Here is a 22540-nt window from a genome sequence, read left to right on the forward strand (position 1 = left end):
TCACATGAGCATGCACCAGCGACCCGTGGGGCCGGGGAGGCGGGGAGGCGCGTGCCGCATCGGGGACCCCACGGGTCTTGGTCCATATCCGTCGCGCGCTCTCGCACTGGGGGCTTTCGCGCAGGAGCGGAACTGCTGCGCGGCGCGCTGTTCTCTGGAGAGGCGTGGTTGGGAGGAGGGAGGGAGGGCGGGGGATGCACATGTACAGCTGAGGCGCCGGGGCAATAGTTGCCTGCGAGGCGTCTCGCGCGCTAGCCAGGAGCGGCGGGCAGCGCTGTGGGTCCTGGAGATCGAGCGAAGGGATATCTGAAGGGTGGAGGCAGAGGGGAGAGACCACGTACAGTAGTGAGAGTCTCGCATGGTGCGCACAGCTCTAGACAGCGCGCGTCGTTGCATTTTCTTGAGTGGGATGAGGGAACAACGAAAACAAAATGACACCGCTCATCGCTCACGCGCTCTCTCTCAGTCTGCACTCGCTGGCAGACCCCGCTCCCCGGACCGCCTCTCTCTCTCTCTGGTCTGACGATAAACGCGGACTCAGACGGCAGATAAAGCCGTATGCCTCACAGTGTGTTCTCATCTTGGAGTTCCGCCACGCCTCGCTGAAGCCCCGCGCCTCCACGGCCGCGTCTCCTGCCAGAACATTTGCACCGGGCGGCGAGACGCCCTAGCTGGATCGTCGATCCAACGCCCCCCCAAACCCACCCCAACCCGCCACCCACCCACGGGCCGGCGTCCTAGATGCGGCGTCCGCCGCCAGCGTTGGAGAGGAGCAGCACGCCCTTCTTGCCCTTGCCCCCCTTGCTCGGCCGGCCGCTCGGCGGCACCGCCGAGGACGCGGCGGCCCACGACGCGGCGAGCTCCGGTGGCACCTAGTGGTAGAAGTGGGCAAGCCTTGCTTCCAAGATCGGACCCCTAGCTCCACTCACTCAGGTCAAACTCGGGGCGGCGCCTCCCGTCATCTCCCACATCTCCCCATGTCTCCCCATATCTCCCCATATCTCCCCATATCTTCCAAGCTCGGGGCGGCGCCTCCTCCTCGCCGTCGTCGCCGCCGCCGCCGCCGGCAGCGGAGGCGGAGGCGGAGGAGGACGAGACAGTCAAAGCTAAAGCTGCCGCGGAGGCCGCCCGCGGCTGCGAGTGGTGAAGGAGCGAGGCGCCGCCAATGCGCACGGCCGACGCCGGCGGGAGCAGAGGCGCGGCGAGCGGCGGCGGCGAGGCCGCTGGCGCGGAGGTTGGCGACCTGGCAACAACGAAACACAACCATGGTGCGTGAGTGTCAGGTTTGTTTTGGCACTGCTTGGGCTCTCTCTGCCCCCCCCCCCCCCCCTCTCCCTCTCTCTCTCTCTCTCTCTGCGACCTGGCCGCCCACGCGCCCTGCGGCAGCGGCGACGGCGCGGCGCCGGGCAAACCTCCAGAGCAGGGGGGCGAGCCGAGGCCGCGAGAGCCTGAAGTCGGTGAATCCGCCAACTTCAGGGCGGGGCTGCGGTCTCGTGCAGTCCATTCAGAGCACGTCGTGAAGACGACGAGGCTACGAGCGCAGTGATTACAGCGGAGTACGGTCGAGCACAGTTGAGTCCGTGTCCTCTCGAGCGCTGGCTGGGATGCAAGAATGCGGCTCCCGCTTCTAGGGCACGAGATACGGGGAGATACGGGGAGATGCGGGGAGATGCGGGGAGATACGGGGAGATGTCGGGAGATATGGGGAGATGCGGGGAGATGTTCCGCTTCTAGGGGCGCGAGAGCCGTCGACGCCCCGCGACGGGGGAGAGCCTAATCTCGGGCAATCTCGCGTGATCTCGGGTCACCTCGGGCAACCTCGGGTATTCTCGGCCCCGCGACGTGAAAAGAAGACCTGACGCGGCGAAGCCCCAGCGAGACATGCTCGCGAACGTCGGCCCGGCGGCGGCGGCCTGCTGCGCTTGCCAGGCCGCCGCGTAGACGCCGTCCACCTGCGCGGCAGGGGCGTGGGGGGCGTGATGCGGGCGTCTCCTGGCCGCCACTCATTACTCATCGCGATCTCTCCCCCATCTCTCCCCCAGATCTCCCCACATCTCCCCACATCTCCCCCATCTCTCGCACCTCGATGCGCGGCGCCTCCTCGTGCGAGATCGGCCGCCCGCTCGCGCGCAGAAGCTCGAGCGCCAGCCGCGACCTACGCCTCGAGATGCGGCGGAGATGCGGGGAGATGCGAGGAGATCGCGGGAGCTCGAGCGCCAGCCGCGACCGGCTGTGCTGCTTCCGCGCCGCCTTCTCCGCCTTCTCCGCCGCGGCGGCGGCACGGCGCTCCTGCTCCGCCTCCCTCCGCCGCCGCTCCGCGCGCTTGCGTAGCTCGGGCTCGAAAGTGGCCATCACCTCCGCAGACACGACCTCCGACAAGTCCAGCTCGGCCAGCCGGAACGCGGCGCCTGCTGACAATGATGGTGATGAACTATATGATACCTGTGAATACGGTGATGGGCGAGCCAAAGCGTGGCGCCTGTTAATAACGATGGTGATGAACTATGATACCTGTGAACACGGTGATGGGCGAGCCAAAGCGTGGCGCCTGTTAATAACGATGGTGATGAACTATGATACTTGTGAACACGGTGATGGGCGAGCCAAAGCGTGGCGCCTGTTAATAACGATGGTGATGAACTATGATACTTGTGAACACGGTGATGGGCGAGCCAAAGCGTGGCGCCTGTTAATAACGATGGTGATGAGCTATGACACCTGTGAACACGGTGAGGGGCGAGCCAAAGTGTGGCGCCTGTTAATAACGATGGTGATGAACTATGATACCTGTGAACACGGCGAGGGGCGAGCCAAAGCGTGGCGCCTGTTAATAACGATGGTGATGAACTATGATACTTGTGAACACGGTGAGGGGCGAGCCAAAGTGTGGCGCCTGTTAATAACGATGGTGATTGACGAGCACTACGCACTGAATAACCGATGGTTTCTAGCCAAACTGTGGCGCCTAGAACAACAGAGCTAAAACAACTGCTGTGAGACTACGTCCTCCAATAATGAGCGACGGGCGAGAGACGGGACGCGGCGCCGTCTGGCAAGTGCGCCGTCCCCTTGTACCGCCGCCGGGTCGCCTCATCCTGCCGCACCGCACGCACCTAAGGGAAGGGAAGGGGAGGGGGGGGGAGGTGGGGAGGGGAGGGGGAGGGAGGGGGGGGGGGGAGGGATAACTCCTCCACACACGAAGGGCAACTCTCGCGACCGGCGCTCGATCTCCTGCAATCTCGATCTCCTCCGATCTCCGACCCTTCGATGTGGGAGGCTCGATCGAGGACACGCGATGTGGGTTCGCGGCGTGTGTTCAGCTGCGTGTGCTCTGCTTCGTCTGCTCTGCACCTCTGTGACTGTCGCCCCCACCTCCTCCGGCACCGCCCTCCACGACCCAAACTGCTGCAGCAGCATCCGCGCGCTGAGCGGGTCTGCAAACGTCGCGCTGCCGCTCGCCTCCTGCAGCGCGTGCGGCCCCTCGCCCTCGCCCTCGCCCTCGCCCTCTCCCTCGCTCTCCGACACGCCTACTACCGCACCACCCGCAGGACTGAACCCACGCTGGGTTCGAGGCTCCTGCAGGTATGGGGCGCAGGCAGGCCGGAGCCAGAGACGCGCGGGGAACGGCTGTTTCGCTCCTCGCGCCGCTTGTGCTCCTCGGGTGGCGCGGCCCACGCCTGCCGGGACAGTTCCGAGAAGGGTCCGACCGGGAGGGAGGGATAGAGCGGGGAGGGGGGAGAGGGAGAGGGAGAGGGAGAGAGAGAGAGAGAGAGAGAGAGAGAGAGAGAGAGAGAGAGAGAGAGAGAGAGAGGTATAGACACGCCGTCAGCCGGCGGGACAGCTCCTCGATCGCAAGCCGCACGTACCGCAGCTCCTCCTCCGCCTGCCCTCGGAGCACCTCGCCTCACCTCGGAGCATCTCGGGCCATCTCGGGCCATCTCGGGTCATCTCGAGAGCCGGAAATCGTCTCCTTCCTAATCTCGGCTCATCTCGGGCGACCTCAGCTCCTCTCGCCTCAACTAAAGTGATCTCGGGTGATCTCGGGTGATCTCGGGTGATCTCGCCTCATCTCGGGTGACCTCGCGTGATCTCGGGGCAATCTCGGCGCATCTCGCGCCTCGAGCTGCATCGTCGCCGCGAGGTCGCCGGCCGCAAGAGGCGGCGCGCCGGCGGCGGGTGAGGGCAATGCCGAGGACGGCGGTGCGGGCGGCGTTGCGGGCAACGTTGCGGGCGGCGTTGTGGGCTGTGTCGCGGGCGTCGGTAGCACCAACGCAGCCTCGGCGGCGCGGAGCTGCGAGAGGGGCGCGTCGAGGGCGGAGGCGAAGCAGCGGACCTTGCAATTAGTAGATGCGAGGTAGACCCGAGGTAAGGATCCGAGATAGACCCGAGATCAATCAGAGGTAGACCCGAGGTAGATCCGAGATAGACCCGAACGTAGATCCGAGGCAGGCGGGGAAGGGGAGGAAGCAGCGCACCTCCGACACCGTGCCGCACACGAGGGCTGGCACCGAAGACACATCGGCGTAGACCTTGGGTGGCGGCGGCCCGCCGCGGCGGCGCGGCGCTGGCAGCGGGAGCCGTCGGAAGGTGGCGACGCCTCCCGCCCTCACCTCCCGGACAGAGAGCAGCAGCACCTATCCACCATACTCGGCAAGTGCTCGAGGACTTCGCCCGCCGCCCTCGCCTCCCCGACAGGCGCAGCCGCACGGTGCGCAGCTCCGACACGTGGAGGGCGTCGGCGCAGACGGGGCACTTGCAGACGCGCCCCTACTCCCATACCGCCAGAGCGGTCGAATCCGGCGTGGGTTCGGTCCTTTGGGTGGTGCGGTGACTTGCGCGCGCGCTCCTCGTCGACGGTGGCGGCGTGGAGCCGCAGCGCACAAGGCAGGCAGAGGATGTGGCCGCAGGAGGCAACCTTGAGGGGGGTTGAGTAGTCAACTCTGACTAGGGCAGGCGGAGGGTGGTGTGGCCGCAGGACGCCAAATGCAGTACCGCACGGGCTGGCGGCGGGAAGGAAGGAGAGTTGGTATAGTTCTCTCAGTAGGTTGACATGAGGCAGGGCCCACAGGGCGGAGGGCGTGGTGGGGTGGCCACCTGCGGCGCAGCTGCCGGCGCGACGAGGCAGATCGGGCACTGCACCTCCTCGGAGGTGCTCAGCCTACTACCGCACCTCCCACGGGACTGAACCCACTACCGCACCTCCCACGGGACTGAACCCACTACCACACCCACCACGGGACTGAACCCACTACCGCACCCCCCACGGGACTGAACCCACGCTGGGCTCGAGCGCTTGTTGGGATACAAGAGTGCCTACTATTGGCTCCGCTTCTGCGCTGCTCAGCGCGTCCGTGCTGCCAGAGATGGAGAGATGCGGGGGGGGAGGTAAGGGTGTGGAGCGAGATGTTCCGCTTCTGGGCTGCTCAGCCTCGCCGCCCTGCAGTCCTCCCAGCCGACCGACGCACGTGCCTCGCCGCTCGCCACGGGGCAGAGCAGGTGGTAGTGCGCCCTCAGGAAGCGCATCTTGGCGACGGGGCGCGGCAGCTTGGCGGCGGCGCGCCGCGCAGGCGTCCGAGCGGGCGCCGCCTCTCGAGGCGCGTGGGTGAACGCCAGCAGCGCGGCTCCCGCCTCCCGCTGCGCCCGCCTCAGGTTCCGAGCGTTGCCACCGCCGCCGGCGGCAGTGCCGCCGCCGCCAGTGCCGCCGCCGCCAGTGCCGCCGCCGTTCCCACTGCGGGCTGCGGTGCCACACATCTCGCACCGCCGTCGCCATGCCGCGTTGAAATACGTGCACGCTTCGCAGTTCCACAGTCCGACGTCCGTCTCGGAAGCCCCCTCCGCGTCGACGCCGTCTTTGCTCTGCCTGCCTCGGCCGCGCCCGTGCCGGCCGCTCCTCCCACGGCCAAGCCGTCGCTGCTGCGTGTGCTGCTGCATTACCTGCCGCCAGCCGTCGCGCCGTCGCGCCCTCCTCGCCGCGAACAGCGAGAATGTCACGACAAAAGGCTCTCGCGACAGCGAGAAAAACTCCGGGGTACTCGAGTCTTCTGATAAATGCAGTATGGAAGATACAAAGAGACGGAGGAGCAACGAGCGCCCTGGCGTGAGCCGAAGACACTCCCTCCGTAGACACTGATCACACACGGGTGGGACAGGGTGGGTCACAACAACGAGGCACGAGAGCGTGCACGACAGAGCGACAACGCAGCGCACTGCCGTCCAGTCGGCGAAGGGACGGCTGCTGCGCAAAGTGATCAGTTCTAATGAATGTACCGGGGCCCAACGGATAGATGAATCCGGGGCACCCTCCGCTCGAATCCCTGGCCGGGGGTTCGAGGTGGCCCCCACCCTGGGGCCTCCCATCAAAGGGACTGCGGCAGAAGACGCCCAATCTTGCACAAGTGCAAGAACCATACGTCTTCTGATAAATGCAGTATGGAAGATACAAAGAGACGGAGGAGCAACGAGCGCCCTGGCGTGAGCCGAAGACACTCCCAACTGCGCTCCGTCACCGGTGTCGCGGTCTCCCCCACTGAGGACGATCTGCGGGGGGGAGTCGCGCCGCCGGCATGTATCTGTGCAACTGTGTTTTTGCCTTGTCCCGTTTGATGGAGCAAAGTCACGGGCCGCCCGCGCTTGAAGGCGGTCGCGCCAGGCGCGGGCGGCACTAGTTGCCGGCGATCCGCTTGGGCAGCGCCCACGCTTGCCTCTGGCTGGGTCTCCATAGGTCGCGCGAGAAAAACTCAGCGCTACTCGAGTAGCCCGTAACCCGATGCCGATGGGAGAGAACGACGAGAGTGGGACGACCGCGAGGTGGCATGAAGGTTGCAGCGAGAAGCGGCGAGAGACTGCGAAGAGAGATAGGAAAAGGCAGACTCCCCCTAGGGTGGGCGACGGCTAGCGCATCACACACCTCTCCTTAAATCCCTGTGTGGTGGCGGCGTGCCGTCCTCCCATCCCTCCCTTGGGTTGTCTGTTTTCTTTCTTTCTTTTCCGATACCGATCATCCGGCCCGCTGGGTGCGCTTCTCAGCTCCCCGGCCCTGGATGTGAGGTTAATGACTGCTCTGCAAACGAGGGAAGAGGGACGCCTCACGAGCCTACGGAGGGCCTCGACTTGCCAACTCGCTGGTCAGACCACTCCAATCACCACCACACACTGGCACTAACACAGGTACACCACGGGAGCCGCCTAAGCGACTCCTGCGAGGGCGGCGAGAGATGGGGAGAGATGGGAAGATGTGGGGAGATCTGGGGGAGAGACGGGGGAGAGATGGGGAGATGTGGGGAGATGTGGGGAGAGATGGGGAGAGGTGGGGAGAGGTGGGGAGATATGGGGAGATGTGGGGAGAGGTGGGGAGAGGTGGGGAGATCTGGGGGAGAGATGGAGAGATCGCGATGAGTAATGAGTGGCGGCCAGGAGACGCCCGCATCACGCCCCCACGCCCCTGCCGCGCAGGTGGACGGAGTCTACGCGGCGGCGTGGCAAGCGCAGCAGGCCGCCGCCGCCGGGCCGACGTTCGCGAGCATGTCTCGCTGGGGCTTCGCCGCGTCAGGTCTTCTGTTCACGTCGCGGGGCCGAGAATACCCGAGGTTGCCCGAGGTGACCCGAGATCACGCGAGATTGCCCGAGATTAGGCTCTCCCCCGTCGCGGGGTCTCGACGGCTCTCGCGCCTCTAGAAGCGGGAGCCGCATTCTTGCATCCCAAGTAGCGCTCGAGAGGACACGGACTCAACTGTGCTCGACCGTACTCCGCTGTAGTCACTGCACTCGTAGCCTCGTCGTCTTCACGACGTGCTCTGAATGGACTGCACGAGACCGCAGCCCCGCCCTGAAGTTGGCGGATTCACAAACTTCAGGCTCTCGCGGCCTCGGCTCGCCCCCCTGCTCTGGAGGCTTGCCCGGCGCGGCGCCGTCGCCGCTGCCGCAGGGCGCGTGGGCGGCCAGGTCGCAGAGAGAGGGGGGGGGGGGGGGCAGAGAGAGCCCAAGCAGTGCCAAAACAAATCTAACACTCACGCACCATGGTTGTGTTTCGTTGTTGCCAGGTCGCCAACCTCCGCGCCAGCGGCCTCGCCGCCGCCGCTCGCGGCGCCTCTGCTCCCGCCGGCGTCGGCCGTGCGCACTGGCGGCGCCTCGCTCCTTCACGACTCGCAGCCGCGGGCGGCCTCCGCGGCAGCTTTAGCTTTGACTGTCTCGTCCTCCTCCGCCTCCGCCTCCGCTGCCGCCGGCGGCGGCGGCGACGACGGCGAGGAGGAGGCGCCGCCCCGAGTTTGGGAGATATGGGGAGATATGGGGAGATGTGGGGAGGGATGGGGAGATGTGGGAGATGACGGGAGGCGCCGCCCCGAGTTTGACCTGAGTGAGTGGAGCTCGGGGTCCGATCTTGGAAGCAAGGCTTGCCCACTTCTACCACTAGGTGCCACCGGAGCTCGCCGCGTCGTGGGCCGCCGCGTCCTCGGCGGTGCCGCCGAGCGGCCGGCCGAGCAAGGGGGGCAAGGGCAAGAAGGGCGTGCTGCTCCTCTCCAACGCTGGCGGCGGACACCGCATCTAGGACGCCGGCCCGTGGGTGGTTGGCGGGTTGGGGTGGGTTGGGGGGCGTTGGATCGACGATCCAGCTAGGGCGTCTCGCCGCCCGGTGCAAATGTTCTGGCAGGAGACGCGGCCGTGGAGGCGCGGGGCTTCAGCGAGGCGTGGCGGAACTCCAAGATGAGAACACACTGTGAGGCATACGGCTTTATCTGCCGTTTGAGTCCGCGTCAGACCAGAGAGAGAGAGAGGCGGTCCGGGTCTGCCAGAGCCCAGAGGCCAGCGAGAGAGCGTGAGCGAGAGAGCGTTGTCATTTTTTCGTTGTTCCCTCATCCCACTCAAGAAAATGCAACGACGCGCGCTGTCTAGAGCTGTGCGCACCATGCGAGACTCTCTCACTACTGTACGTGGGACTAGTCGTGGTCTCTCCCCTCCGCCCCCACCCTTCAGATCCCTTCTCGATCTCCAGGACCCACAGCGCTGCCCGCCGCTCCTGGCTAGCGCGCGAGACGCCTCGCAGGCAACTATTGCCCCGGCGCCTCAGCTGTACATGTGATCCGCCCCGCCCTCACTCCCTCCTCCCAACCACGCCTCTCCCGAGAAAGGCGCGCCGCGCAGCAGTTCCGCTCCTGCGCGAAAGCCCCCAGTGCGAGAGCGCGCGACGGATATGGACCCAGACCCGTGGGGGTCGGCGATGCGGCACGCGCCTCCCCGCCTCCCCGGCCCCGCGGGTCGCTGGTGCATGCTCGTGTGAATTGCTCAAGATGGCGTTTGCCGTGTGTGCAGCCGCCAAGGTTAGACATGCTCCTGCACCGCCTCCACCGAGACCGCCGACTCCTCCGAGTCCACCGAGACCGTCGCCTCGCCTCCAGAGCCGTCGCCCGCGGTGGTTATCGTCGCAGAGCTGCGGCTGCGAACGAGCCGGCTGCTACCTTCGGCGATGCTGGCCGAGAGGCGTCTCATCCTTGCGACGCTGCCCGACCGAGCGGGAGTCGCGCCGAGGTCCTTTGCCAGAAGCGCGAGCGACACCTGCGGACGGAGCGCCCTGGCTGGTGAGTGTACCGCCGGTGCGCAAGGCGAGATGTGGGGGAGACAAAACGCGCGCCGGGTGGTGGCGCCCCGGGAAGCACGAGCGTGCCAGGCTCTTGTAGAGCCCGCCGGCGATGAGCTCCTGCAAGGGAGGGTACGCGGGTGGGGGGGGGCGATTAAGCGTCTGAGATGGAGTGCATCATGACCCAACCCCAGCCCGCTCCTGCGGCGTGACTTCGAAGAACCTCGAGAAGGGGCAGCCGCCGAGGCCCGGGTCGTTCTCGTGCGCCATGACGATCTTCAGCCTGTCCTGGCGCGCCTGCTTGACCTGCTCGGCCAGCCGCGCGTCGCTGACGAAGCTGTCCTCGTTGAGGTAGAGCAGCATGTGCGTCGCTGGCCCGGGCGCCTCGGCGGTGGAGACGGTGAGGTTCGGGAAAGTGGCGGCAATCTCGTTGGCCAGCTCCATGGCGCCCGCGTTGGCCGGCGAAGCCCAGAGCGTGGTCTGTTTGGAAAAGGCGAGCAACTGGCTCTCGGGCTCGCCCGGCACGCAGAGCGGGAGGGAGGTCTGGTTCGCGTAGTTGGGCGAGCAGAGGAGCACCGCCTGCGGTTCAAGGGCGCCGGAGCTGAGGTCTCGGGGTGGGGGGCGAGAGGACTGCGGCTGGCTCTGTGTCCCGCTGCGCCTCGGCGATTGTCTTGAGCGAGACGCGTTGATACTCCTCAATTCGCATCCACACGGTGTGCGTCCAGCCCTGTTCAAAGATGTCCTGCTGCAGGTCGTCGGGGCACTCGCCGCGCAACGCCTGCAGCGTCCCGCCGCCCTTGTCAGGGTCCGCCTCTTGGACGAGGACGATCGGCTTGCTCTGCTCGAGCGACGAGCGGATCTCGCGAAGGCAGTTCTGGTGGCACGCGAGCAGGCGGGCGGTGAGACGAGGGGAGTGTCGAGGGTTGCAGCAGACTCGGGTGCGTTGAGAGCCAAAGGATCCCGAGGGAGGGACAGGGCGGCGGCGAGAGCGCGCCTGAGAGCGGAAGTAACCACGCGAAAGGAAGAAGAGGATCACTTGCGAGCGTTGGATGTAGTCCTCGAGCGCCCCGATATCCTTTAGATCGTCCACCTGACAGCGCACGACGAGCGAGGTCAGAGGACTGTGTCGCCGTACGCAGCGCGGCTGAGCGTGTGCGCGCGTCTAGGAAGATCTTGATGTCCGGCAGCAGCAGCTGGAGCTCGCTCTTGATGTTTCCGACGGCGTCTTGACCGGTCGACCTGCATGGTTACGGTGAGAGTTGGATCGTGCTGTCCGGATATCTCGTCACCCTCCCTAGCTGCGTGACTCACCAGATGTGAGAGAGGAAGAGGTGCCACGTGAGGTCAGTCCCGATGCTCAGCTCGGGGGGCTGCTTGGTCGAGGCGAGGCGGATCGTGGGGACCTTGGCGACGCGGCGGGCGGCGACGACGGCGCCGATTAGGAAGATCACGAGTGCAACAACAACGAGGACGATCATCATGTCCACGATCGCATTGAGCTTTCCGAAGCCGAGGACATCGGCGGGGTCGGCTCCCTGGTACCGCTCCTCGATGCCGAGGAAGACCGTGCTCCAGTTGGTGCCGAGGAAGAGGAGGAGGAGCACGAGGCTCGTGGCGACGGCCAGCACGTTGTCCTCGACCCGCTTGTACGGCCGCACGGCGGCAAGCATGAAGCCGTAGCACGAGCAGACGAGGGTCGCCACCATGAGGCGAAGGAACGCGTTCTTCTCCGGGATCAGCAGCACGAAGCCCGTCAGCACGAGCTTGCGCGCCAGCTCGAGCGCCTCCCACCAGCACCAAGTCTTCTCGTACTCCCGGTGCAGGAAGGCGGTGGCCCGCGTCAGAGCATTCGGCGACTTGGCCTGCAGCGGCTTGTAGCAAGCGGCGAGGAGCGACGTGAAGAGCACCAGCGAGCCGACCGGCCAGAGGACGATGAAACCGGTGGCGAGGGCGGTGATGGGACCGTGATCGTCGGTGCCACACTCGACGCTCGCGTCCTGCCGCATGTAGGAGACCTGCTCCAGGCGCTCGTTCGGCGGAGAGATGGTGTAGGCCTATCAGCAGAACATCGCGAGGCCTGAGGGGTGGGGTTGTGAGCAGCGGCAGTCATCAGCTGGAGGCGCCTGGCAGCTCCACGCGCGGAAGATGGAGGCGCTGATGGAGGGTACGAAGCAGAAGACGAGCACGAGGCCGGCCGGCGTGAAGTCCAGGAGGCCGAGGGCCGCCTCCGCGTACCACGATCTCTCGCGCGGTGGCGGTGCAGCACGCCAGTAGTAGAGCCGCAGTGCAATTCCCGTTCCCATCAGCAGTGCGATGAGGGCGACGGGCGAGAGAGCGACGGCGAGGAGTCGCATACCGTAGCCGAGGCACTGCTCCGGCAGGAAAAAGCCCGACCAGTCGATGGAAATCGCGTCGGCCAAGTTGTCGGTCCAGCTCGTGTACTTGTCCGGCAGCCGCGCGGAGTAGGTGGAGGACAAGACGGTGCTGATCTGGTAGAAGCCAAACAGGATCTTGACCTTGGCCGTCATTCCGCCCCCGACGTAGTACTTGACGGAGCGGTCTGCGAAGCGGAGGATCGGGCCGATGTACGGCTCCTTCCGCCACGGCATGCTATAGGCCCACGCCGCGAGGCCGCAAGCGACGCAGAGGCCGAAGACGATGCCGGCGATGAGTGCCGCCGCCGCGCCGCGCGGAGTGCACTCTTTGCACTCGTCGCCGTCGACGAGGTGGTGATTCTCCGCAGCGCAGAGCTGGCACTCGGGGCCTTTGAAGCCAAGCGCGCAGTACTCGTCCGAGCCCGCCTCCTCCAAAAGGCGAGAAGCCTGCTTGGCTCCGCGCTCGTTGCCGGCGCACCGCGCCTCGCCGGCCCTATCGCCCCCGAGGTCGCGGCACGCCGTCAGCACGGCGGAGGAGGGGCTGGCGCGCCAGTAGCCGGCTGGGACGCCGAGGGTCGCGAGAGTGGTGTCGTCCGAGCACTCGGCGTTTGGCGGGCATGGCTTGCAGTAGTCGGTCGGGAAGGAAAAGATGTCGGCCGGGTCGGCGCTCTGGAGCAGGTAGAAGTCCTTCTGGCAGACGGAGCAGATGACGGCGCCGCGCTCACTGCTGAGTGGGTGGGGGCAAGGGACGCACTGGCCCTGGCCGGAGTTGGCGGCGTAAGTGCCTGCAGCGCACTCGCTGCACGACTCGCTGCCGGCGCCGGAAGATGTGCCAGGCTCACACCGCTCGCACTTGGAGAGGCCGGGCGTGGAGGCGAAATGGCCGGGCTCACATGGCGAGCACGTCTCTCTGCTTTCCGCGCCCCGCGTTGCGCTCTCGGTCCCGGCGGGGCAGAGCTCGCACGCGGCGCTCGAGTTGGAGCCGTCGGCAGGGTTGAAGCTGCCGGCGGGACACGGCTCCCAGACCATGCGGGTGGCGGCGCCCGCCTCCTCGCAGTAGCCGCCGCGCGGGCAAGGGACGCAAGCGGAGAGGCCGACGTCGGGAGAGAAGGAGCCCGCGGGGCAGGTGAGGCACTCCTCCTCTCCTGCGAGGGGCTGATGCTGGCCGGGGGCGCACGGGATGCAGCTCTCGTTGCTAGCCGCGCCGAGGGCGGGCATGCGAGTGCCGACCGGGCAGGGATCGGGGTCGGCGGTCCCCTCCTCGCAAAAGTGGCCCCTGATGCACTGGGCGCTGCAGGAGGCTTTGGTGAGGTTGTTTGTTGCCCCATAGTAGCCAGCGGAGCAAGGGTAGCACTCCGAGGCTCTGAAGTTGCCTTTAAAGGCGCCCTCGGCCGGCATCCAGCTGCCCAAGCGGCAGACCCAGTCTATCGGCGAGTTTGTCTGTATCGTCTTGTCGTCGCCAGCGGTGTTGCCGGTGAAGGAGGCGTCGTTGATCGAGGAGCGTTGGTTGAGGTCTAGCAGGTACAGCACCGAGCCTGACCCTCCCGCTCTGTTGTCGATGAAGTCGACACCCGCGATGGAGAGAGACTCGCTGTCATACGCGTAGACGACGCCGCCGTACTGCGGTTGCGAGGAGAGAGCGGAGTGAGGCAGCCGTGGCCCTCTCTCTCTCTGGCCCCGCTGCCGTGCGGCGCTGCTGGAGTGCGGCTAGCTCTACGCGGCGCACATAGCCAGCAGAGCAGCTCGTCACGGCCGAGCCGATGATCGAGACTGCACCGCTGCTAGACGCGAAGACGACGCCGCCGTCCTGCGGTTGCGAGGAGAGAGCGGGGGTGAGGCAGCCGTGGCCCTCTCTCTCTCTGGCCCCGCTTTCGTGCGGCGCTGCTGGAGTGCGGCTAGCTCTACGCGGCGCACAGAGGAAGCCCTGCAGTCCGACACATCCGAGTCGATGATCGAGACCGCACCGCTGCTAACGGCCCGGACGACGCCGCCGTACTGCGGTTGCGAGGAGAGAGCGGGGTGAGGCAGCCGTGTCCTCTCTACCTCTCGCCCCGCTGCCGTGCGGCGCTGCTGGAGGGAGGCTAGCTCTACGCGGCGCACCACCCGAGCAGAGCAGCTCGTCACGGTCGAGCCGCTTATCGAGACCGCACCGCTGGCAGACGCGTAGACGACGCCGCCGTCCTGCGGTTGCGAGGAGAGAGCGGGGTGAGGCAGCCGTGCCCCTCTATCTCTCGCCTCGCTAACGTGAGGCGCTGCTGGAGGCGGCTAGCTCTACGCGGCGCACCCGAGCAGAGCAGCTCGTCACGGCCGAGCCGATGATCGAGACCACACCGCTGTTCTGATTGGCGTAGACGACGCCGCCGGACTGCGGTTGCGAGGAGAGAGCGGAGTGAGGCAGCCGTGGCCCTCTGCATCTCTCGCCCCGCTGCCGTGTGGCGCTGCTGGAGGGAGGCTAGCTCTACGCGGCGCACCCCGTAGCCAGTAGCCCTGCAGTCTCTGACCGTCGAGTCGATGATCTCGACGTCGCCTGCGCCGTAAGCGTACACAACGCCGCCGCTACCCGCCTTACCGTTGACGAGGGTCAGCCCCCGCAGGGTGAGGCTGCAGCCGCCCGAGAGGGAAAAGAGCCCGGTCTGTTCCTGGCCGTCGAGCGTCGCGCCCTCGCCGCTGCTCGCGACGGTCACCTTGATGCTGGAGGAGCAGCTGATCTGGCTGCCCAGCTTGAAGGTTGCCCTGGACGGCAAGTAGATTGACACGTCGGCTTGCGAAGAGGCAGCCTCCGTGATCAGGGAGCGGAGCTTAGCCTCGCTCGCCGCGGCGACAAAGTCCGGGGAGAGCGGCGGCGGAGGGGGCAGCGACGGCGGCGACGGAGAGGACGGTGGGAGGGGGGCGAGGATGAACGTTTTGCTGCCGGAGGATCCGGAGTCGAGCGTGAACGTATAGCCCGCACCCTCCCACTCGTCGCCGTTCCAGCCGTCGCCGAACGAGTCGTACATGTCGAGCGTACACTCGCCGGGCGGCGCGGACAGGGTGCCGGAGTAGGGGGCCCCTCCACTGCCGATCAACGCGCCGCTACACGTCAGGGTCCACGACACCTCGGACGGGTAGCTGCCGCCACCCACAGTGACCTGGAAGTCGATTGATGACGACGGTTCGGGTGATGGCGACGGTTCGGGTGATGGCGACGGCTCGGGAGACGGCGACGGGTCGATGTAGGAGTTGTCGAGCCGGCGTCGTGCGGCGTCGCCCAGATGGTGGAGGAACGGCAAGGGCGCGCCGCCGTTGGAAGGCATTCCATCGATCGGCGCGTCGAGCGTGTCGGGATGAAGGAGGTGATACCAGACCGCATGTAGTACGGCAGCTCCGCGTGACCAGCCTCGACCAGCTCGAGAAGGCTGCGACGGCGGTTTGGGCGGAGGGGGCTCACCTGATGGATCCGTGGCAGACGCGGCCGCCCTGCCGACGAGCAGCGCGGCGGCGGCCACGCGGACATGGGCGGCGGATGGCTCGAGCGAGGCGATTCCGCCGAGATGCAAGGCTACCGCGCCGACGAGGCCCGTCTCGACCAGCCTCCGGGCCTTCCCAGCAGCGTCGGCGGGACACGACTCGGGTACGATGCTGTTGACGGATAGGAGACCCGGCATGGCGCGGCGCCACCGAGTGTACCTCGCAGTCGAGGCCTCGTTGGTCACGCCGCACAGGCCGACCATTGCGACAAAGAAGAAGAAGAAGACGATCAGAGTGCGGCAAGCGCCAGCGGTGCCAGTCAGTGCCATGCCCTCGTTCTCCTTGGCGCGCCTCGAGCGCTTCTGGCCGTCCATCTTGTAGCCTCTCCACTTCAGCGCCACGACAGAGACGCCCAAGCACCCCATGAGGGCACCCGTGAGGAGGGGCCAAAGAGAGCTGCCGGCCGTGTCCGCCTCGGCCATGAAGATTTCGGCCTGTGGAAAGGCAGGCGCGGGCGACAGTCCGCCAGGCACGCTGCGAAGAGGCGCGAGGAGTGATAGAAGCGAGTGGCTTGGCAGGGCACGCAGGGGAGGCCGTGCGGCAGGCAGGGGCAGGGGGGAGACGGGCTGGCGATGCGGTGCTCGGATCGCCTGGTCCGCCCTCTCCTCCTCGCCCTGCTCGACCTCGAGCGTGAAGGAGTCGGCACAGATGCAGGAGGCGCAGCGTGGCCGCGAGCCGGCGAGGTCACTTGAAATGGAGAAGAGATCGGTCGACTCAACCGTCTTCGAGTCGGCGATCTGAGTGGCGCAGACCTCCGCGGGCCGCGCTAGCTCCTCCAGCGACGCCTCGCTGCGCTGATCCTCCGCCACCTCGGTCTTTGGCGGAACCGGCAGATGCATGGGCACCGCCTCAGTCTCGGACAACCGGGCCGGGATGGGCAGCGACGCCTGGGCCTTGCCAGAGGCGGCCCAGCAGCCTGGTGGCTCCTCGGACACGAGCGAAAATCGCCGTTCCGCCGTGGCGGGGTGGCGGGTGCGCACCTGGAGGGGCCAAAGGAGCGAGTGTTGATGCAGGGCAGACAGGGCAGGCAGACCGGGCAGCGGCTGCGGGTGGGCATAGCCAGAGTGGTGACGGTGTGGCAGCCGATGCAGCGGCGTGGGAAGTGCAGTGCGGGTCGCCGCGCCTGCTCCGCCCGCTTCAGCTCTCCCTGCCCGACCTCGAGCAGCGAGGAGTTCGCGCGGGCAAAGAAGGCGCAGGCGCGCTGCCAGTCGGCGCACCCGCTTGAGACGGAGAAGCGATCGGACTCGACCGCGTTCGAGTCGGAGATCCGGGTCGAGCGGAGCTCTGCGGGACACGCAAACTCCCCCAGCGCGGCCGTCAGGCGCGCATCGACGGCCCGGTCCCTCTGGAGGAAGAGGAGGTGCTGGGGCGCTGCCGCTCGCCCGCCGTCCGTCGGCTTGGTCGTTGGCGGGCCGATCGGGGCGCGGAGGCCGATGGACGCCTCAAGAATCGTGAGAGGGGCGGACGCCGCATCCGGCGGCGCCTCGTTCTTGACAGAATCCTTGGTCGGGACTCGAGAAGTGTCCGCGACTGCGTCGTTCGCTCGCCACCCGCCGCCGTCTTGCATGCAAGATCCGGGAGGAGGACGAGGGCCGCCGACGCGGACTGTTGGGCTTGAGACGCTCTGGCGCGCGGTCGCCGCGGCGAGGATGCTCGTGAAGGTGCAGAACATGAATCGCGGCTGCAAACTCGGCGGGTGCGGCATTGTGCGGGTCGACTGCTCGCTGTGAAGACACAGGTTTTTCACTGGTTCTTATTATTTAAATGAACATCAATCAATCAATGAACTCGGGTAACGCGGCACAAACGGGGTACAAAGACGGGGAGGCACGTGCTGACGCAGGGGAGTCTAGGCGACGGCGGCGTCCTCCGACGCCGCGGCGAGCCTGAGCTCGGATGCTCGGTGGCAATCTCTTTCTTACGCCGCCGCGAGCTGCAGCGCGACTGACATGCGCTGGGCCTGCAGCGACAGCCACGACCGCGTCGACCAGCTCGCCTCGTCCTCGTGCTGCCGCTTCCAGAGCTTGTTGCGCACCTTGTCCTTCATCTGGTAGTGAACAGCCGCTTGACCGCGTTGGCCGTTGCACCCTGAGGGGTGGCCCGTCTACCGTCTACCGGTAGACCGGGTAGACGGTAGACCATTTGGTAGACGAGTCTACCACGAGTCTACAGGAGTATTGCGACATGCTGCACAACGCCAAGGACAGCACTGAGAAGCTGGCGCCAGTCGCCCACCAGCATGTCTCAGCACCGCGTGAGGGAGCATGCTGCGCACGCTGATGCAGCAGGACGAGGTCACCATCAATCAGGCCCTCACGCCACCGCACGGCCGCCCTCGAGCACCAGCAGCCGCGCTGCGCAATGCTCAAGCTCAGCTGAGGGAGGGTGTAGAGGATGTAGAGTGTAGAGCGCTGTAGAGCTGTAGAGATGTAGAGCTCGTGGCAACCTCGTCACGGCAAAGCAGATTTAACGGGCGTTCGAAGTGCCTGGCTCAAATCCCTCAAACCCGTCACGCTTTCCTTCGGTCTCGACTTGAGTGCCGCTCGACTGGCCGATGAAGAGCGACCCGTACGTCGCGCACTTGACGGCCGCCCCCCGACACACGACAGTCGCGCTCCGCACGCCTTCGAGGTCAGCAGCGGCCGAGCGACGATCGGCTCGCCTCCGATCGCTGGGCGCGGTCACTCTGCGGCCCATCACCCGCCTGCCGATCACCTGTCCGCCTCGCCGCGCGCGGGCCGCTCGCCTGCTCGCCACCGCCGCCGCGTTTCCCCGCGCCGCCACGCTTCCCTGTGCACCTGACCGCGCTCGAGCTGCGCACAGACGGCGCGCTCTGGCAGACAGAGCAGCGGCCGCCCAGGCGGTCGCTGCTTCGCCCCGTCCGAGTCCGTCCGCCCGCGCGTGCCACTGCCTCTGCCGCCGCCGCTCCACCCGATCCCCGTGTGAGAGAGTTTGTTTTGTTGTTGCCCGTGTGTCGTGAGAGTAATGCTTTGTGTATGGCAGATGCGAGATGGCACCCGCGGGTGACCGCGGTGTGTCCCCCGCGTGTGTGTGTGTGGACTTGTCACTTGAGCCTCTATGATTCGTAGACCATCTGCGCAGCGCCTCGGAGAGGCGCGCAGGAGGCGCGCTTTGTACTCGGGTATGTATGTAGAAAGGTGAAGAACAGCCAGGCTCGGACTGGACACCAACGCGGTATGGGTGGACGCGGGACAGATTATGACGACACGCACGAGCGACACACCTGTATGTATGTATGTAGTAAGGTGAAAGAAAGAAAGAAAGAAAACAGACAACCCAAGGGAGGGATGGGAGGACGGCACGCCGCCACCACACAGGGATTTTAAGGAGAGGTGTGTGGTGCGCTAGCCGTCGCCCACCCTAGGGAGTCTGCCTCTTCCTATCTCTCTTCGCAGTCTCTCGCCGCTTCTCGCTGCAATTCATGCCACCTCGCGGTCGTCCCACTCTCGTCGTTCTCTCCCTTGTCATTTCCTCCTCTGTCGCGTCGTTCTCTTCTGCCTCGTCCTGTGACGCCGCCGCCTGCCGGTCCCTTGTTCTCGCGGCTTCTTTCGCCTTTCGGCGTAACTCCGTCCTCCTCGCGGCGTATCCTGGCCCCTCGAGTCTATCGAGCTCCCCTCGCGCAAGGACCACGTTTCTGACTCCCACTCCGATCATTTGCCTCCAAGTCATGTTGTTGCTCAGGTCCACTCTCTCTTCGAACACTCGTGCCTCTACGGATGATGCCGGCGCTGGGGTCCCCTTCGGATGCATCGTGACATCTGACAACTGGATTTCCACTGGTTCGTCCTCCTCGGAGTCATCTAGTAAGGTGAAGAACACACCTCACCTTGACGATGATTTCTTCTTTTCCGGCATTCCAAAAACATCTGCCGCGGCGACGCGGCCGCGGCCTCTCCACGCTCCAGCCTCTCCACTACAACAATGGGTGGCGGTAACGCTCAAAAGTCCGCCATGGCGCGGCAAAAGAACGCCGAGAAGGCCGCCAAGGAGGGCCAGGGCGGAGGAGGCGCCGCCGGCATGAAGGCGCGGTCTGCCGACTCCTCGGTGCATGCAGCCGCCATCGCCGAGCGGAGTGCTCTGCAGGCACAGCGGGAGGAGCGCGAGCGGCTCAAGAAGGAGAAGGAGGCGGCGGCGGAAAGGAAGGCCAAGAAGCTCGCCGCCAGCGACGGCAAGGGAGCCCTCGGTGGCGACGACGCGGCGGCCGCCAAAAAGAAGAAGGCGGCGGCCGCAGCCGCCGCCCTTGCGGCGGCGGGCGGGGCTCCGGCCCCGAAGAAGAAGAAGGAGCCCAAGGCGGCGGCGGCGGCGGCGGCGGATGAGGCCGCGCCGGCGCCCGCCGGCGAGGTCGAGGAGGTTGCCGAGCCCGAGGTGGACGCCGACGGAAAGCCGGTCCGAGTCTTTCACGAGGCGCGGGGCAGCAGACCGCTCGCTCCCCCCCCTCCCCCCTCCCCCCCCCCCTCTCCCCCCTCAAACACCCCTCTGCCCCGGCCCCACCCCGGCGCGCACGCGCGGCCGAGCGCGGCGGCGACCCGCGACGCTGCCCCCCGCTCCCGACCCCGCGCCGCAGGTCGACATCCCCGAGCGGCCGCCGCTGAGCGAGGAGGTTTGGGGAGAGAAGGGGAGAGAGGGGGAGATAGGGGGAGAGATCGCATCGCATCTTGCCCGCGCTGCCGTCTCCGCTCGCCCACGCCGCACTGCCCAGCACTTGGCCATTGCCGCTCAGCGTTGAGCTCGCCGCCGCCGTGCGCGCGTCCCACACCTCCAGAGTATCGAATCCAGCGTGGGTTCAGGTCCCGTGGGTGGTGTGGTAGGAGCTCGCCGCGGTCCGCGCGTCCATCGAGGAGCGGGAGCGCATCTCGGCGGCCTACGAGGCTGGCGAGGCGGCGACGAGGGCGGCGGCGGCCGAAGCTGAGGCCGTCGAGAAGGCGCGCGAGATGACGCGAGATTACCCGAGATTACCCGAGATTACCCGAGATTACCCGAAGCTGAGGCGGTCGAGAAGGCGCGCGAGATAGAGAGGACGGGGAAGGGCAGCCAGAGGCTCGGACTGGGCACACACGCACACACACACACACACACACACACACACACACACACACAGGACACCCCGCCAGCTGGGCCTCCACACAGCCCGAGAGAGAGAGGGAAGAGCAGCCAGAGGCTGGGACTGGCGGCAAACGCTTGGAGGGATTGCCCCTCCCCCCCCCCCCCCCCCCCTTCCTGCCGCGGCCCCCAGTCACAGACACTCACCACCGAACACCGGAGAGACAGATGCCGAGATGACGAGCAGCCAGCGTCTCGGACGCCCCAGTCAGGGGATGGCGGCTTGGAGCGACACACAGACGACACAGGCACAGATAGACACAGACACACACACACCGCTCACAACCGGCACTAGGCGCGCGCCGTGGTCGCCTCCAAGGGCGCCGGCTGGAAGGTCTCTCCGGCCGACTTTGAGAGGTTCGCGGCTGCCTAGAAGCGGAACATCTCCCCGTATCTCCCCATATCTCCCCGCATCTCGTGCCCTAACAAGCGGAGCATCTCCCCGTATCTCCCCATATCTCCCCGTATCTCCCCACATCTCCCCGTGTCTCTCCACATCTCCCCGCATCTCCCCATCTCTGCCACATCTCCCCGTATCTCCCCCCACATCTCCCCCCGTACCTCCCCGTACCTCCCCATATCTCGCGCCTAGAACCAGAATGACGCACTCTTGTCTCCAAAGCATCGAGAGGGCACGCACTCCGCTGCACTCGGCGCGTAGTCCGCCGTGTTCATATATGGCGCACTCTTGTCTCCCCCCATATCTCCCCATATCTCCCCCCATATCTCCCCCCGCCGTGTTCATATATGGCTGCAATCGGCGCGTAGTCCGCCGTCTTCACTGCATCCGTACCCCCATCGTACACATGAAGTGCTCTGGACACTCTGCACGACACCGCCGCCCCGGGCCCCGAGGCCGGCGCCTCCACCCACGCACACGCGCATGCACATGCACATGCACATGCACACGCACACGCACATGCACACGCACATGCACAAGCGCATGCACATGCACATGCACATGCACAAGCACATGCACATGCACATGCACATGCACACGCACATGCACATGCACATGCACATGCACACGCACACGCACACGCACATGCACATGTTGCAGGATCCTGTCGGCCGCTCGCTCGAGCGCTGCCAGCAAGGCGGAGGAAGCCGAGGCGGCGACCGCGGCGCTGCTCGACGAGCTGCTTGCGGCGGCGGGAGGGTCGCTTCTGGTGCGGGCGCTTGTGCCGGACACGAAGGCGCGCCGCACATGTCCCCATATCTCCCCCATATCTCGCCATATCTCCCGAGACCAAGGCGCGCCGCACATGTCTCCATATCTCCCCCATCTCTCCTCATATCTCCCCATATCTCCCGAGACCAAGGCGCGCCGCACATGTCTCCATATCTCCCCCATCTCTCCTCATATCTCCCCATATCTCCCGAGACCAAGGCGCGCCGCACATGTCTCCATATCTCCCCCATCTCTCCTCATATCTCCCCATATCTCCCGAGACCAAGGCGCGCCGCACATGTCTCCATATCTCCCCCATATCTCCCCATATCTCATCATATCTCCCGAGACCAAGGCGCGCCGCACATGTCTCCATATCTCCCCCATCTCTCCTCATATCTCCCCATATCTCCCGAGACCAAGGCGCGCCGCATATTTCTTCCACATCTCCCCATACCTCCCCATATCTCCCCATATCTGCCCACATCTCCCCACACCTCCCCACACCTCCCCACATCTCCCCACATCTCCCGCCAGGTGCTGCGCGAGCGGGCCATCCGCGCGGGCGCGGCGGCGATGGCGGCGGCGGCGGCGGCGGGCAAGGCCGAGGCGACCCTCGCGGCGCTCGAGTCGGTGCTAGAGACGCCGTATCTCCCCGATATCTCCCCGTATCTCCCCGCATTTCCCCATATCTCCCCATATCTCCCCGTATGGTCCCCGTACCTCCCCCATATCTCCCCCTATCTCCCTTTATGGCCCCCCTATCTCCCCCTATGATCTAAACTTTCGCAGACG

The 22540-nt window shown here is 66.2% G+C and overlaps 4 protein-coding genes across 4 annotated transcripts in view; 2 read left to right on the top strand and 2 right to left on the bottom strand.

Moving 5' to 3' along the window:
* The first annotated feature begins 502 nt into the window (after positions 1-502).
* On the top strand, positions 503-1416 carry EMIHUDRAFT_444761 (hypothetical protein). The gene is made up of 3 exons (XM_005772516.1): positions 503-872; positions 1033-1239; positions 1356-1416. Exons 1-2 carry the CDS (start codon positions 742-744, stop codon positions 1145-1147), a joined length of 246 nt encoding a protein of 81 aa, XP_005772573.1. The 5' UTR covers positions 503-741; the 3' UTR covers positions 1148-1239; positions 1356-1416.
* A 1403-nt stretch (positions 1417-2819) lies between these two features.
* Positions 2820-4161, bottom strand: EMIHUDRAFT_369273 (hypothetical protein). The gene is made up of 5 exons (XM_005772517.1): positions 4118-4161; positions 3824-3883; positions 3602-3677; positions 3352-3527; positions 2820-3113 (listed from the first exon to the last, which is right to left on the bottom strand). Exons 1-5 carry the CDS (start codon positions 4127-4129, stop codon positions 3000-3002), a joined length of 438 nt encoding a protein of 145 aa, XP_005772574.1. The 5' UTR covers positions 4130-4161; the 3' UTR covers positions 2820-2999.
* A 3724-nt stretch (positions 4162-7885) lies between these two features.
* Positions 7886-8780, bottom strand: EMIHUDRAFT_369274 (hypothetical protein; the record flags this gene model as incomplete). The annotated part of the gene is made up of 3 exons (XM_005772518.1): positions 7886-7946; positions 8044-8250; positions 8411-8780. Coding segments are annotated over 2 exons (236 nt in total), but the record flags the coding sequence as incomplete, so codon positions are not given.
* Positions 8781-19395: 10615 nt separating this feature from the next.
* Positions 19396-22540, top strand: part of EMIHUDRAFT_117742 (hypothetical protein) — a gene marked incomplete at both ends in the record, with an annotated part of 14141 nt that continues 10996 nt past the window's right edge. Inside the window, 5 exons of the mRNA XM_005772519.1 lie at positions 19396-19860; positions 20039-20074; positions 20283-20387; positions 20870-20908; positions 22283-22378. Of these exons, the coding sequence (XP_005772576.1) occupies positions 19396-19860; positions 20039-20074; positions 20283-20387; positions 20870-20908; positions 22283-22378 (741 nt within the window). The remainder of the gene's footprint in view (positions 19861-20038; positions 20075-20282; positions 20388-20869; positions 20909-22282; positions 22379-22540) is intronic.

Source organism: Emiliania huxleyi (assembly GCF_000372725.1).
Source record: "Emiliania huxleyi CCMP1516 unplaced genomic scaffold EMIHUscaffold_358, whole genome shotgun sequence".
NCBI classification, from domain to species: domain Eukaryota; phylum Haptophyta; order Isochrysidales; family Noelaerhabdaceae; genus Emiliania; species Emiliania huxleyi.